The sequence below is a fragment of the Mchenga conophoros genome, linkage group LG7, assembly GCF_057382185.1.
Source record: "Mchenga conophoros isolate Kocher_MC1m ecotype Shallow Benthic linkage group LG7, M_conophoros_male_GT1.1, whole genome shotgun sequence".
In the NCBI taxonomy this organism is placed as follows: Eukaryota; Metazoa; Chordata; class Actinopteri; order Cichliformes; family Cichlidae; genus Mchenga; species Mchenga conophoros.
Window position 1 is genome coordinate 60,767,865 of NC_140532.1, and position 17,981 is coordinate 60,785,845.

Genomic DNA, 17,981 nt, shown 5'->3' on the forward strand with positions numbered 1-17,981 from the left:
CCTGTCCAGGATGTGGGATACATCCTCATCACTGAAAGAGTGTCCACTGGCCTGTAGTAGTAAATAGACCGCAGAGTCCTGGCCTGACGAGTTAGCTCTTCTGTGCTGCGCCATCCGCTTAGCCAGAGGTTGCATGTTATCCCTGATGTATAAATCACAACAATCCTCCTGGCACTTAACACTGTTCACTATATTACTGTTTGTGTGCTTAAGGGTACATCTTTCAATATCTTACAGTGCTGTAATTGCAGCCATTCCCCAACTCTCGATGAATGGCACTCGTCATCACGACAGTATTAATGATAAAGAAACTGACCCCTATTGTTAGTCAGTGGTGTTAGTTTCAGCTTGTTTCATTAAAATGTACTGTTCAGAGGGTTGGGGAAACCTGCAGTCAGCTGAGACTGAAGAAATCACTTGGATGAGTGATTAAATATTTCTTCCACTGAAAAAGTTACGTCCAGAGAACAGAATAAGCTTTTTGGGATTTACTTACCTGGATGATTGAACATGCATCAAGTACTGTGGCCCTAGCAACTACCTGGCATTTTGGCTAATGGATGCACTAATCACCATTTATTTACACCTTTCAGAAGGGTAGGGTAGAGTATGGCACCAACACGTTAGCACACCTCTCATAATCCTGCCTTACAGGACAAATTGCACCAATCCCTGCTTCTCCACAGCAACCCAGGTTGTCAGTGGCGGCTCATTTAAACTGTAGGAATGATTTACCCAACATCGGAAAAATACTAGGTCAACTTTAGTGTTATCACACAACATCAATGTAACTAATTAATGCTACCTTAACTTCTCTGGCCCTGCACTTTAAATTGTCCAAGTCAACAAAATGTAAGATTTACCTGTGGTAGTTTATTTAAGCAAGTTATGTGGTGCTAACCTTTGCTTTAACAATGAATAATTTCTTGTCCTTCACCTCCTACACGGTGGCATTACTTACCCATCCAAATCCAAAATACATGTTGCTGTCCATACTTTGAAACCTTTCATTCTGGCTACAATGTTAGGGATCCTCTACAAGACACATGTAGATGTGACCAAACTGGAGCTCTGGGAGAGAGGTCACTCTATATACAATACTTTGAAAAAGTATTGTATATAGAGTTTTTCTAGTCTTACTCACTGCTTTTAATACACAAGCCCAACTCAGAGTGGAAGATGAGCTATTAGTAACACTACATAGAGTAGATTTTGCAGTAGTTTTGCTCTCTTTGGAGAAGAGTTAGAGTTAAATGATGCTTTTGGTTATTAATGTCAATGATCCACTTTACACATTTTAATAATATAATAAAAGCTGAAAAACAAAATAATTGGTTACTCAGTGTCTAATTTTGTATGTGACTTGAATTCTTTTCTGCAGGATGATCTATAGAACAGCATATCGTAGTGGGAACAAGACCATGTACCGGAGGAAGTCTCAGTGCTGCCCAGGCTTCTATGAGAAAGAAGAGATCTGTGCTCGTGAGTAACACACACACACACACACACACACACACACACACACACACACAGCCAGCCATGTTTCTATCGCTTTAGAGGATTTCAAGCTATTTCCTTAAACACTAAGAGAGTCAGGAAGACATCTTATGCAAGTTTCAGTGCTCTGTGAGACAAATAGTGATTTTGCTTAAGGTCAACTTTTAGTAACACTTTCCTTACAGCCATTTATCACACTTATTAAATCCTGTAATGAATATTTCTTTTTCAAATATCTTGTCACACTTACCTTCCCAGCAAGGCTATTACACAACCCACATCCCTCCCTTTTAATAGGCAGTGACAGGTGTTGCTTTGGCAAAACTAACAATTGTAACAGCAGTAAAAAAAAAAAAAGAAGCTTTCTGTCAAGACAGCCTGTTCTCATGGTGGAAAGAGTTAGTGATGAAAAAGTTATGTGTGCTGTGGTGGAAGGGAGAAAACAGTTAATGTCCCCCAGGAGTTCATAGGGGAATTTGTTCTAGTGTGAAAATACTCTGCTTTATAAGTAGCCTAAGCATCACATGCTGCTCTGAGAATCACATTTAATTTGCCAGACACTTTAGGCAACATGCCGTTTCCTGTTGGAAGTTGTATTGGAGAAGGAATCAGTTATATTAAGGATTTATTACTTTTTATTTGTGTAAAGTCAGAGAAGAATCTGTTTGTTTGAAGTGGGTTAATCAATGCAAATCCAGCTTTAAAAAGAGTAATAATCTTTCAAATCAGTGGCATTTGCTTGGTATTAGTGGACAGTGAAAATATATCATAGTCTTGATGGGAGTTGTCTGTTACAAGGACTGTATTTAGAGTTTCTTGTAAAGAAAAATATTTGTTTGCATGAGGAAAAATCTGCTTGAAAAACTCTTTAAATCAGTCAGCTGTAGAAAACACAAAGTAACTAAAAGAAACATTGACATTTTATTGAAAAAGCAAACAATTTCTAAAAGTCCAATTCTGTTTTTGGCCACAAAAACTCTTTAAAGTGTTAAGTCAAGTCAAGTCACAGAGCATTCAAAAAAGAATAGCAAGTCCCAGTTTCCATTTCACAAATCAGATTTATGTCTTTGACATGAACATTTATGTGATTACTACTACATGACTAATTCTAATGTAGATGTGTTTTGATGGGTTATTTTTTGGGGGGACCGTGCTGATCCCTGGCCTCTCTCCCTGTCTCCTCGATGTCTAGCTCATTGTACAGAGAGCTGTATTCATGGCCGTTGTATGGCACCCAACACCTGCCAGTGTGAGCCAGGCTGGGGGGGCTCCAATTGCTCGAGTGGTAAGTCCTCCAGCTGTTGCTGTCTGTTCACAATAATGACTTTGTGAGTGGGATTGGTTTTCTGTAAAAACACTCTGAACTCACAAGAGGAGAATCAGACTGTTCTCGTCTTACTGTACCACACCAATGGCTAGACATACTGCAGGGCCAAAATACTGATGTCAGTCACAACACATGCAAGTCAAAAGTTGGAACGTGAGCATGTAGGAACTCAGGAAATTAATGGATTTAGTTTTGGTAATCAGATCTTCTTACATAGGAACTTGTTATAGGATTTTAACTACCTGTCCTCCTTAGACATATATATATATATTTTAATTTCACAGGGAATTGGGGGGTTTTAGTGGGTGGCAGATTTTTTATGTAAACAGACCAGTTTAGCGACTAGACTTTTTGTGCAACCTGGCTGCAGCAATTGATTAATTCTCTAAATGTTGACTTAAAGCAAGTTCCTAAAATGCTAAAGGTGACATGAAGTACGGATAATAGTTTTGAGTCAGTTTTGTTTGATTTGGATTTTGCACTCTCCTCACATGGAGCATTTCTTATCAGCAAGACATCAGGACTATATCACTTGACTCTACTTCACCAACACTTTTTTTTGTCTGCACAACACGGGAGGCATTAAGGAAGATTTACATAGCTTACTGTGTGATATTTATAAACCACGTGCTTATCAACTTCATTCACAAGAAAATCACAAAACAAAAAACACACAGCATCTGAAATACAAAACGGGTAGTATACAAACAAAAATACAATTTTGCTGCGGTGTATGTCTGTGTGTGTGTAAGAGAGAGAGAAAGAACAATTGGAAAAATTGTGAAATTCTGTGTATGAGCATTTCTCATGCAACATATTTGATAATGAGGGTCAGAGAATGCAATACAAACCCCTGGGAGCCAGAGGCAGACAGTCAAAGACTCAGGAGAGCTACACTGTACACCGACCCCAGAAGTGCTGAAGACCTGAGGTCACACACCTAGACGAAAACCATGGGTCCAACCCAGCAGGGGGAAGAGGGAGGACCTGGTGGAGGACTCGGTGGAGGGCGCACAGCCAAAGGGCAGGAGTGCCAGACAACCAGAGGCAGCAGGCAGCCAACCGCGGCAGAGGCCAGCCTTCCCAGCATCAGCTGAGGATGGGAACCCAGGCGCGAGAACCTCCTGACGGAGCCGACTTGATGAGAGGTCCAAGCCTCCCCATACCACAACCTCAAGGGAGCAGGCCAGCCAACGCCAAAATTTCCACCCAGGGTGCCGTTGGAGTGCTAGCTCCAGCCAGCAGTGAACCTGGGACGCAGGCAGACTGGCCCCAGATCAGCAGCCAACCTCACCGCCAAAAAACAGGGTGCAGGAAACAGGGGTGTAGGCCACTTTTAACAGCTGTTAGTGTCAAAGGTAGGCCTTTTGGGTCCATGTGTTGGTGCACGTCACAGTACGAGTAAATAGTGAGTAGGACTGTGTGAAATCTAGACTAAACCACTACTGATGAAGGAACACATGCGACATGAGAATGTGGCAGCTGGTTAACAGTGCTCATCCAACCAACTTTGACCCATGTGGCACATGTTCCATCCCTCCCCACGACCCTATGTGTAAAAGTGACTGATAATCAGAGGAGGTTGAGGAGGAGAAGGCATGGGATCTCTAAGACCAGTTGACTACCCTTGAAGGAGAAAGCCACTTCTGCTGGCTCAGTAAGCACTTCTGTTTCCTCTATGACACTGCAGGGCAACAAAAAATTGAACCAGCACCCGTGCAAATGGCACACCCTACCACCGCTGCACCAAAGGCTGTCACACTGCTGACGCCACTATAAAGAGTATTCTAACATGTGCAGACATGCCCCAAATCTGGGGGCCCATCTGCACATGGAGCCAGTAACCCGCTCAATCTACAAGGACAAGAAGAGTCAAACTGAGTCTGAACCTAGTCACTGTGTCAACCACTCCAGAATGCCAGAACATTCGGCCACTTGCTCTGGAACCAACAAGTACCAGCATACCGGGGAGGGGCATCAACATCAAGCAGGGAAAAATAGGGAGGGGTAACCTCACCCTCCATGACCTTGTCCCACAGCGGCCAAGCCTCAGCAAGCCCCAGACCCAGACATGGACACACACACAGACACCCGGGGAACCCTCTTTTGATGATAAATCATAAAAATAATCCCAGGGTGTTGTTTGACACCATTAATAGCATTATATCCTCCCCTCCTCCACATGCATTGATAGCCTCTGACGATGACTTTAATGTATTTCTCCATGATTTTGTAAATAGGGTGATGGACTTAAGCTCGAAATTCTCCTTAGGTTCCTTGCCTAATGGGGATTGCCCTCAATGCTTTGATTCATTTACCTCATTCTGTTCAATTACACTAAGTGACTAAGTTAGAATAATGGTTAAGCTGAAACCTTCATCACCATCTTTAGGGATCTTGCATCCCTCTGTTCTTTTTGGGTCCTTGGTTGCTTTCTATCATTAACAGCTCACTGAAGCGAGGTTGTGTTCCATCTTACTTTAAGCATGCTGAGGTCATTCCATTACTTAAAAAACCTAGTCTTGATGCCACGTCTCCTAGTAATTACCGGCTTATTTCAAAATGACCATTTATTAGCAAATTATTAGATAAAGTTGTCAAATCAATTTATTTATTTATTATGCAAACTACACATTTCTGACCCTTTTCAGTCCGGTTTTCAAAAGCAGCACTCCACTGAAACTGTTCTTTTAAAGGTCTGTAATGATTCTTTTGCTTTGTGCTTGTGTTGCTTGACCACAGTGCTGCCTTTGATACTGACCATAATATTTAATTACTAGGCTGAAGGTTTTGGTTGGTAACTCTCGCTCACCACTAGATCTGTTTTCCTCCTATTTATGTGAGAGGACGTTCTGTTGGGGCAAGCAGATTCTCCTTCCACACTGCTGGTTTAACCTGTGGCATTCCTCAAGGTTCCATCCTGGGTCCATTGCTATTCTCCTTTCACATGCTTCCTTTAGCTGGTATTATTCGATCTTTCTCAGGCATTTCTTATTAATTTGATGCTGATGACATTCAACTGTACTATGTCTTTTAAGCCTCACCAGCTGGATAGGTTGTCTACCCTAGTTGACTGTTTATCTCATTAGTGACTGGCTTTCCAACAATTACTTTGTTTTAAATTCTGACAAGACTGCCATGATTATAGCTCCTCCTGATATACAATCAAGAATCAGTCAAATGATTGCTTCTTTTTACTTGGTAATTTTGGTGTAATATTTGATTCCTCCTTGAACTTTGACTCAAATATAAAATTTTGCTTAAGATCCTGTTTCTTTTATTTAAGGAGTATTTCTAAATTGCAACCTATAGTTTCCTCCTATGAAATGGGAAATTTTTTTTCATGCATTTGTATTATGCGCTTAGATTACTGTAATGCCTTTCATTTTGGCTTAAATCATCTCTGTCACACCTCAAGCAATAAAAAATGCTGCAGACAGATTCCTGACACACTCTCGTTTTATTTTCTCAATATTGGCTCTTGGTTGATATTAAAATTCATTTTAGGAGTCTCACAATTGCATACAGAGCAATAAATTTCCCCACCAAATTTCCCAGAGGAACCCACCCGAGGGATTAATAAAGTTTTATCTTATCTTATCTTATCTTATCTTATCTTAAATAGACAAGCTCCACACTATTTGTCCCAAACATCTTTTTAAACACACTGCTGCTTGTTGCCTCCATTCACAAGCTCAAAATCTATTAGTTGTACCTCATACAAGAGTGAAGACTAGAGTGGACAAAGCTTCCAGGCTATGGAACAGTATCACTCCAGCTCTGTTTAGCTGACACTGAGTCTTTTAAGGAATAGTTTTCTTCCATTTAATCAGGTTTTTTGCTGATTTTCTTTTGTTGTGTGTCTGCTGTGGCAGACATGTGGAGTGGAGAGAGTGTGGACCCAAATGCAGACTTCGGAAATGGACTTTTTTTGAACACAAACAAAAGCACAGTAAGAAAACGACTAAACCTAAACAGGGAGGAAACTAGAAGCAAGTATAAAGAAACTAAAAACCTGAGTCATGGGGAATTCAGTGGGTGATATGCAGACAATCGAGCAACAAACAGAGGAAGACAAAAACTACGTGTACACTAATCCGAATAAATTTGAAAATGCCGTTTTAGTCTAAAAATGCTTCGCGTCCACACTACTGTGTACAATTGTTTTCATCCACACTGAAAGCGCTTAGATTCCTGTACTACGCATGCGTGAAACCTGCGTCATTTCTGCCGTGTATTTAGTTTCCAGCTCTTTGAAATGTTGGGGCAAAATGTCGAGGAAAAGAGGAAAAACTGATATTATTCTTTAATAGGGCTGCCAAAATTGAGAGCAAACAAAGCAACTGCTGTACAGTACCAAACGCCATTTTAGTTGAATTGGTCACATTGGGAAGCAAAACTGAAAACACTAACATATTACACGAGACTGTCCTGGTAAAACAGGAAACATGAGACAGGCACTTGAAACAATGCGAAACACAGACGTGAAAAAATAACTTGACTAGACGCAACACAAGGACCACAGGGGAAGCACAGAGACAGACACCAAGAAATCCAAGACATTTGTTTTTAAACATGGTTCACTGTTGACACTGTATCTTAATTGTCGTTCAGCGCTTTGTGACTGTTATGTCTGTGAAAGGGGCTAGATAAATCAACTTTACTTACTTACTCAACGAAAACAACAAAGAGCGATCATCTTTGTATCTCACCGACACCGAGGTCTAATGTATGATTTAAAACACATCAAGCATTCCTATATTCTACTGTTGAAATAATGATCATGATCTTTCAAAAGTAAGTAAAAGTAATAAAGAACTATAACATCTAAATACTTCTACAGTTACATGATAAATTCAATGATCAACAGAAATGGAAATGTCATAACTGAAAAGACTTAATTAGAAAGCAATGGTTTTGTCCTAATTTTCGAAAATCGTGTGCCAAACTCTGAAATGTTTGGCCTGTCTACTTTGTCTCTTGTTGATTTTATCTTCTAACTGTGGAAATTCAGTTTTTCGACTGTGCGTAAATTGGGGAAGTATTTGACTCTTCTCCCTTTTGTGTCTTCATCAGTTGACACACCAAAAAAGTCCCAAACATCATAACAGCAAATCTTAGGTGCATCTGGTAAACTAGCTTGAGCTCATCACTATTTTGAGACTGTTGTTTGTGTTTGTTGCCTTTAACAGTCATTTCCCTAAATTATTTTGTTGATGCAAACTTACCAAGAGGTGATTTTTGCTCTTATGAATCTGTAAATGCGTGTTCATGCAGACTGAGATACTGAATACTGAAATGGAAGAGGGCCTCACACGGTGTGTCCCATCGTCTTCAGTTTCACCCTGTGATAAAAGAGCTTGTTGTGTCTGTCCCTTAGGGCAGGCCTGTCTGCTTACTGCTCACACACACACACACACACACACACACACACACATGCACACAAGCCCGTTCAGCTATCTTAGTGAGGACCTTCATTGACATAATGGTTTCCCTAGCCCCTTACCCTAACCCTAACCACTAAAAATGAATGCCTAACCCTAACCCTAAACCTAACCTAATTGTAACCCTGACACTAAAACCACATTTTGAGCCTCAAAAAGGCCTTCAAATTTGTGAGGACCAGTGTGTGTGTCCTCACAAGTGACTGTTAGTTCTCACAAGTATAGTAGAATGCTATATTTGATCCTCACAAAGATAGCTAGACAGGAACACACACACACACACATTTTTCTTTGTGGATAGAAAGTGTGATAGATAGAAGTGTGAACAAATTACTTCAGTTGTTAATTATTGTTTCTTTTTCTATTTTTTGCTTATTCATTTTTTTAAATCTTAAAATGTATCTTGCACAGAAAGGCAAACACAGGTGTTATATTTGTTATATTTTATTTGAAAATAAAAGCTGTAGGAATGACTTGATAAAAAATGTTGCAAACCCAGGAGACAAGTGAGGGAAAAATATGTGGTTAAAGTTAATGTATTGAAGGAACAGTCAAGTTCAAACACAGTATCTTGCTTTGTTTTTATCACTTGCACATGAATTCGGTAGTTTTTGTGCAAAGCCATTTCTTTCTTCCACAATTAACCCTGCAGTAGTTGCCCTGCAGTAGTCCTTCACGGTCCATATCCATATTAAGATCTCTTTCTGAAAACCATTGAGCTCTTTGGGACTAACCCTTAAATCTATGTTCGACTTTCTTTTACAGCTACACAGTTAAAATTTTAAGGCTAGAATTTCTTTGTGAAGGCCTTTTTGAGGCTCAAAATGTGGTTTTAGTGTCAGGGTTACAATTAGGTTATGGGTAGGTTTAGGGTAAGGGTCAGGGCTAGGCATTCATTTTTAATGGTTAGGTCAATAATGTCCTCTGATACTCAGATGAGAGTTAACAAGGATATTTATGAACTCAAGTTTCAAGTTTTTTCCAGTTAATTCTCAACCCCATCTTGGATTAAATAGATTCAAATTACACCACCAGTCACCTCAAGGCGCTCAAGATTGAGGGAAATATTTTTCATCAGTAATGACAGCTATTGTTAGAAAATGATTTTATGTTTTTAATATCTGATGGACAATCTGTATTGCAGTTGGAAGACATCAATAATCGTATCAATAATCAATAAACACTGACATGTTTGACTTGAAATGGGTGCTGAAGTAGGGACTAGGTTTTTCTGTAAAATGTAGCAAAAATAGCTCAGTATATGGAACTAGTCACTCCGTTCATATTCATGTGGCTTTCTGTAATATGTATTAAATGGCCTAAAGATCGAAGAAAGACTAATCTGCTGACTGTCTCATACAGGTCAGTGAACCACAACAATATGTCTGAGGCTCAATTTGACATACGAAGAACAGGAAATGGCAAAGACAATATGTGCTGTGTGTGCATGTGCATGTGTGCGTGTGTGTGTGTGTGTGTGTGTGTTTATGGGTGGGGAGGAGTGGGTTATGGTTAGGAGTAATAGCAGGAGGAGAAATTTTTGCGGGAGGAAATGACCTGAGGCAGTGGAGCTTGTGATTTAGTACACATGATAATAACACAAGATCGTCAGGAGGGGCTCAAATTCAGCTGTGAAAGCAAAGTAACATCAATATTATGGACTATGTTTCACTGTCTATGTAAAAAATATTCTCTTTTGTGTTTATATCGGTAGATCACTTTGAACTCTTAGTTGTCAACAAAGACTCTCAGTAGTCTGCTAATGACAGAAATGATTAAACGTAATTCCACCTCAAACAGCAAAAATATTTTGTATAATGCCCACACATTTCGTGATCTGAGCCCTAAAAGCCAACAAAATGCTTTATAACTAATTATAGTATTGCTGTTATTTAAATTATTCAAATATTTAATTAATATTTAAATCGTTAAAAAACGTTGCTGTTACTGTTTGAGAAATGGCCTCACTTTGGCTCAAGAAAACTTTGGTATACAGTATAGTTCATGGTTGGCTTTATGTCTGCAAAGTGCCCAGGTGTTGTCGCCCTAAAACAAGCCCAAATCATCCTCTTTTAGACGTTTTATCTGATTTAGTGCTCAGCTCAGATAAAATAATTAATTGTAGGTGATTTTTAACATTCATGTAGATACTAAAACTGACAGCCTGTAAAGAACCCACCACTTTAATCACTCTCTAGATCTTGTTTTAACATGTGGCATAGAAACCGAACATTGAACAGTGTTTCCTAAAAACCCTCTCTCATTTCCTTAAATTGTGAACATGTCTAATAACTGGTTTGATTTACCTGTCTACAGACATGTTTAACAAAATAACGTGACAATTAAAAACTCTGGAGGATGACACACACACACCTCCTGAGAGAGGAAAACTGGAGGAATGCTACAGCTGTTTCTTCTCACTGGGAATCCTTCGTATTAGTGTGACAGTGCTTTCTGTTCCCATGAGTGCACCATTTTTGGCAGGCTGGGTAATCACTAAATAGATGGAAAAACATCCAGGCTCCCCAGTGTGGAGAGTAAGATCTGAACCCACTCTGAACAACTGGCAGTCACTGGCTCCCAGTCTTTTCTCTATGCACCCAACTCTTTTATACTCTTTCTTCGTTTGTGATTAGAAGAAGCTTTTAAAATTTATCTGATGCAGATTCAAGTGAATATACATAAAAAAGATGAATTTACTGTGGCAGAAAGTGAGAGCTCAGGATAACAATGTGAGGTCTGACAAATTTTTCTCATGTTGAACATTTTAGAAAATAAAATCCTTAGGATCCTATTTGAGACTGTGATGCAACCAGCGTTGTGACAAAACCGTGCCACAGTATTTTTTCTGCATGTGTGTGTGTGTGTGTGTGTGTGTGTGTGTGTGTGTGTGTGTGTGTGTGTGTGTGTGTGTGTGTGTGTGTGTGTGTGGCTGTTTTGAATAGGCTGATGACAGAGAACAATCTGTTCTCCGGGAAGTAGATGAAGAGCCCTAAGCTCCTGGACTTGAGCTTTTATTCAATCTAGGTCAGGTTTCAAAAAGGTATCGTGATAGTGGACTTGAATGGAAGAGCTTTTTATATGTACATGTTAGTATCTCTATTCTCCTCCTCCCCCTTCAGCCCCGCTGCTGTTTGTCACACAAGGCCAAACCGCCGGAGGTAAGAGAGTATGTACATTTTATCAGGCCAGAGTGAAGCGCACTAATGCAGAAGGAAGAAAAGGAGCCTTTTAATCACTTGAACAACTTCAGAATAGTGGAGTAGCTGGAAATGGCAGCATTACTCTGCATGCTAGGCATATAAATGCCAAGCTGTTTGTGGTAGTCGAAAGAAGGAGCTCGACCTTAAATAACATTTATTGCTAATAAAAAAAACAAACAAATTATTTATTTTGACTTAAAATGTAACTGAGAGCTATTACTACCTTTTTATTGACAAATCTGAACATTTTGTTCAGATTTGTGTTCAACTATTAAAAATTTTGGACTAGTTTTGACTCTCAGTCAGACTCTCAGTCAAACTATCTGTTATTTTTTCTGAAAATCAAGCAAGATGACACCAAAGATTTTCAATTTTATACTATAGGTGCATCTACTAGGAGGCTACGATAGCACTGGAAACCACAAGTATTTTTGAGTCCCTGAGTTTTTTTGCGGTGCTTCATTGCACTACATATTAATACATGCAGAAATAAAGTTGCTTGTAAAAGGATACAACTGCAATCAGTGTGTTTTACTGTGGATTTTTCACAGCCAGCAGCTTTTCATTAGTTAGCAGATACACCAGGCTTTGAGAATAAAAGTTGAAGCCCAAAAAACTACAGCTAAAATGTATTAGCCAGTTGCTTATGTTTAAGACAAAACAAGATTGCACTGAGGACATGGTGTGGAAGGTCATGCACTGGACTGATGAGATTTGTAGTCAGTTCTTGTAGGCAATTATCAGTCTTTAAACATAAATTAATGAGAGCTTGACGGGATGGTGCTTCATCCCTAGTGGATATGTTGTCTTTTTGTTCACTTTTAGTTGAGACTTTCCCTCTGCAACATTATATGCTGCCAATCCTCAGCCTTTTACCAGTAGGCTGAGGATTGTGCAACATTTTAACAGTCCTTAACTTTGCAGATGTAATTTACATGTATACATCCTGGTGCCAGTACTCTTAAGCCACTTGATTCTATACATCACAGTTCTTAGACTTCTAATAACTGTGATGTATAGGACAGATAGAACAAGATTTACTAAATCAGTCATAGGAATTGACAGTGATAGGAATTAGAGCAGGCACTGCAATAAGGCACGAGGGATGTTGGAGGCCAGGAGAAAGAGGTAGGGAACAAATAACTTGAGAACAGAAGAAGAAATGTGAATACACAGAAAGACTTTGACACCAACACCAGCTATATGTCAATTTAGCAGGACAACCACAGGAAAATGGATGATAATACACAAATCATGGATATATTACAATGAATAAGATGAATAAGTTACCGCTAATAAATACTCCATGTGTTGACAAATGCAGAAAAGCCTTGCGTAGCTTAAATGGCACCTATTTCTTTCTTTCTTTCTTTCTTTAAATTTAGATGTGTGTATAGTATACAACAAAAAATGAATATCTTCCTGACAGCAGAATATACAGAAAACTCCAGTGTTCCACCCACAAACCATTTGGCCTGATAGAAACCCCCAAAACCTGTAGATGGTGCTATATTCATGAAGAACCAAAGGCAGAAGACTATACTATGACGTGCCAGAAAAGAATATTCTGTTCCAGGTATAGAGGAGCAAAGATTACACTTACAACTCAGATGGGGGTTATAACGAAGGATGCAGAAATAAAGCTGCGCTGCATTTATTTGTTTAGGAAAGCAATTAGGAAAGCCCAGAAACTCCACACAATGCTGAGCACATTGATTTTTCATTCGAGAAAGGCACACCTAAGAGAGCCTGAGGCATTTTGTAGTGAAGAATGATGAGTAGTTATTATTATTATTATTATTATTATTATTATTATAAAAAATAAGAATTATAGCTATATTTAAATCGACTTCAGCACTCTGGGGGACTGAAAAAAAGATCTGGACAGTGATACTGATGAGTGTTTTGAGTGAGTTTTTATGTGCAAGCCGAATAAGGTGCTAACTCCCTATAATAGATTTTACTTGCAGACTCAAGGCATCTCTAACTTAATGATCTATTATAGCTTCATATGCAATTATAAATGACAACCTATGTCCAGTTCTGTGACACATGTCAAGTAAGATAAACATGAAAGATAAAAAAGATGTATTTAGATTTTTTTCTTTCTTTCTTTTCAGCTTGTGACAATGATCACTGGGGTTCCCACTGCAGTAACAGATGCCAGTGCCAGAATGGAGCTCTGTGTAACCCTATCACTGGAGCTTGTATCTGCACTCCTGGATACAGAGGTTGGCGCTGTGAGGTGTCATGTGCAGTAGGCACCTATGGGAATGGATGCCAGCAGAAATGCCAATGCCAGAATGGTGCTGCCTGTCATCATGCGACCGGAGAATGCAAGTGCCCACCGGGATACACTGGTGCTTTGTAAGTCTGGAGAGATCATTTGTTAAATTGGTTTCCTGCTTCTAATACCAACAGTGACATAAAAGAAAAGGTAGGCATCTATAAGAATGGATACCAGCAGAAATCGTAGATTGGTGCTGCCTGTTATTATGCAACTGGAGAATACCAGAGTGCCCACCTCCATCTAATGCCAACAGTGACATAACATTAAAAGCCTAGTATCTATGGTCATGGCAATTTCATTTATACAGCACATATCATTATTCTTAAACATTGTGTGCACACACTGGACGGTTCTCTGGACTGTTGCACCAGATGAGAAGTCTGACATGGTTACGGTGCACGTCAGAGACCAAAGCACTGAGAGCTTTACAAATTAATAGAAAGATTTTAAAGATAATTCTGAAGTGACTTCAGTAATGATGCTAAAAAACTAGTTCATGCATTTATTATTTCTAGGCTGGAGTATTGTAATTTATTATTATTATCAGGTTGTCCTAAAAACGTCTGCACTGACAGTACTGACAGGGACTAGAAAGAGGGAGCATATTTCTCCCATAGTGGCTTCTATTCATTGGGTCCCATTTAATCCAAAATCAGATTTAAAATCCTTTTCATCACATAAGGGCTTGAATAATCAGGCCCCATTTTATGTTAAAGACCTCATAGTACCGTATCACCCCAATAGAGCACTTTGCTCTGAGACTACTAGTTTACTTGTGGTTCCTAGGATACTTAAAATTAGAACGGGAGGCAGAGCCTTCAGGTTTTAGGACTTTCTTCTGTGGAACCACATCCTAGTTTGGATTCACTAAAGACACACTCTGCATTTAATCATTAGTAAATATTAATCTCTGGCTCTCTTCCACAGCACGTCTTTTGTCTTGTCTTCCTCCCCTCACCCCAACCAGTCATGGTCACCCCTCTCTGAGCCTGATTCTGCTGGAGGTTTCTTCCTGTAAAAAGGCAGTTTTAACTTCCCACTGTCACCAAATAGGGCATCATAGGGGTTCATATGATTGTTGAGTTTCTCTCCGATCTACCTTAGATTGTAAAGCACCTTGAGGTGACTGTTGTTGAGATTTGGTGCTGTATAAATAAAACGGAATTGAACTGAAATTTAATTGAATGTAGAAATTATGAAAAAGATTAGAAAAAAATGTGTGGCAGTGCTGAATAAATAACTACAAGAAATATTCTTCCTTTTACTAGAAACTTTGTTGTAGTAATAGAACATTTATTAAATTCAGACACTAGTGTTTTGGAGGAACTGATTAGTTTATTAATGGATGACAATAAAAAGGAGTTATACTGATCTTTTTTAAATTTTATATCATTGTTGAAGCACAGAATTTTCCATTATATAGATAGATATATAGTATCTACTGTCAGGGGAATAATTATTTGATTGCCCACTGAATCAGTTAGACTGCTCACTTATGAATAAATGAACAGTCTCTAATTTTTATTTGATCACCAAGAAAAACCTGACTTACTAACTGATGGAGAAACCCTAGTTGGGAAGCACAGTAGTAAGACATTACTTCTAGTTTCCCTAAAGGTTTGCACAAAGGACAGATTTTGTCCCACTTCTCTTTACAGAAACTAGAACACACTGTGACTTAAGTGTGTGTTTTTCTTTAACCACTCCTTTGTTGCCTTGGTGGGATTGTTTCCATTATTGTCACGCTGGAAGACCCATCCCACATGTTCTGGGAAAGGGAAAGAGGTTCTCGTCCAAGATTTTACAATACAGAGCCCAGGTCTATTGAAGTTGTCCTGCATCATTAGCAAAGACTAATAGTACTCAAAGTACAGTCTTTCCATCTCTGTGCTTGACTATAGGGATAGTGTTCTTTTAGGTAATATTCGGCATTTTTCTTCCATCAAACACGGCAGGTCGAGTTGATGCCAGAAAGTGCAACTTTAAAACAAAGTTTTAGTGAAACAAGGGTCAGCACAATTTTACTTTATAATTTTATATCTATAAAATTACTAGTTGTCTATAATCTCAAAGAAAACTCAGTAGTGCAAAGATGTAGTGTTGTTTTCTTTTTCTTTTCTTTTTTTTGAAGGTGTGAAGAACTCTGTCCACCAGGTAAACATGGGCAGCAATGTGAGGAGAGATGTCCATGTCAGAATGGAGGAGTGTGTCACCATGTAACCGGAGAGTGCTCCTGTCCAGCAGGATGGATGGTACAAACACTAACTGTTCCTTAACTCTTTAAGAAAATTCAGCTCACTAGACATGCTAGTATTTTATGGTAATATGCAAGCATGAACTAAACCAGAGAGAAACTTTTGATACTTTTGATAGGAAGAGAATTTATTTTTGAAGTTATAATTATTGAAGTTATTATTGCAGATTCTGTATACGATAAACACATGTTTGTGCTGTTGTCTGCAGGGAACAGTTTGTGGTCAGCCATGTCCAGAAGGGAGATTTGGAAAAAACTGTTCCCAGGAATGTCAGTGTCACAACAATGGCGTTTGTGTGTCATCTACTGGACAGTGCATCTGTAGCCCTGGATACACAGGAGAACGGTAAGAGAGACCTTTACAACAAAGCCCCACAGTACAGTACAGGGTTTTTTATACCCAAAAATCAGGATATCCTCAATACCAAGCATCTCCATAACTAATAGTTAAAGCTCAGAGTGCATAGAAGGGACCTGTAGAACTTAAGTATTTGAAGACTGTGTGGAGGAATGGGCCAAAAGCATACCTGAGCAAAGTTTCTCCATACATGAGGCATCTTGTCATCACCAACAAAAGCCTTTTTTTAAGTATTAAATAAATTTCAGTAAGCATGTTCAATGCTTTTCCTTGTGCCATTTCTCATTATTAAACAATTTAATTTATGCACATTTATTGTTTGATTTCTTTGGATGTGTGGATTGGATGGATTGCTGTTACAGACATCTGGTGAGAATTTCATGTCACCTTTAGAAATATATTTACTTGTGTCCAATACTTATTTTACCCGTTGTACAAACTTGACACAGACAAATGATAAACAGAGACATGACTGACTGGGGAGAGAAGACTAATTTGACACAACTGAACAGGGAGAGCAGACAAATACAGACAGAGAACACAGAACTAGACAGACATGGGAAACAGAGAGGGATCAAAAATGGGAATGTCCAAACACAGAGGAACAATGATCAACTACTATCAGAAAACTAAAAAAGCTAAACATAAGTTCTTTATCAAAATCAAAACAGATCATGAGCTCACAAAAAACTCAAAACCCTCGGTGCAAAACCCAAGGACACCACGAGGCAAAGCAGGATTCAAATGCAGGACTTAGTGTAAAAATTTCAGTGAATTTATTTAGATAGTAAAGAATAGGAATACTCGAGAACCTCCTTAATCCCACTGGCATGTCATCCGTGGAGGAAGCGGAGTATCCGGTCTTTAAGTGATGGCGTGATGAATCCTGCTTCCGGGCCCAAAGTAGTCTGCATTTAATAAGGCTGTTGTGTTTTTAACATGTTTTAATGCTTTGTATCTTGTTCTATTTAATCTCAACAAGCCCCTAAAAACTGTCAGTGATCACTGTTGGCTTCTCTCGGTTTTCATTACCACTAATCATTTTAAAGCTCAGTTTTTAAAACCTTACGATGTAACTACAGCCCAGCCCTTGCAGCAGCATATTAATGACTAACCTCGTATTGTGGATGGATTATCTCAGTTGTTCTCCTGACTGAGGTTTGGTCTGTTTACGGCATCCTGCCATGCGATGGTATTTGCCCCTAACCATTGGAAGCCCTCACATTAACTTTTATCGAGTGGGAAAAATTCCTGCGTTCATTAGCATTTGTCCTCCAGATTTACTGTTTAAGTAATGCTTACATAGCTTTGTCGCACTAGCGATCACGTAGCACATCATTATATATCAGCTAACTTCAGTAACCTTACAAATGTCGCTGCTGTTTAGTTTTCTGTCTTCATTTATGTTGGAAGTGATAGCAGAGCTGTACGTTTGAATTTGTTTCATAAATCCTTCAGTCAGAACATGGTTAGTTATATTTAGATGGAAGCTAGCAAGCTAACTCCCTGCTAACTTCTAAAGCCGTTAAATGTCATAAATTCTGTTTTCATGGATGCCTGGATGTTAAACTTAATTGTTACACCTGGTAGAGCAGAGCGCTGATCATT

The 17,981-nt window shown here is 39.1% G+C and overlaps 1 protein-coding gene across 1 annotated transcript in view; it reads left to right on the forward strand.

The window, feature by feature from the left end:
• Positions 1-17,981, forward strand: part of megf10 (multiple EGF-like-domains 10) — a 63,394-nt gene that overhangs the window by 7,462 nt on the left and 37,951 nt on the right. The window contains exons 4-8 of the mRNA XM_085280563.1: positions 1,382-1,482; positions 2,690-2,782; positions 13,592-13,838; positions 15,893-16,013; positions 16,225-16,361. Coding sequence (XP_085136689.1) covers positions 1,382-1,482; positions 2,690-2,782; positions 13,592-13,838; positions 15,893-16,013; positions 16,225-16,361 — 699 coding nt within the window. The remainder of the gene's footprint in view (positions 1-1,381; positions 1,483-2,689; positions 2,783-13,591; positions 13,839-15,892; positions 16,014-16,224; positions 16,362-17,981) is intronic.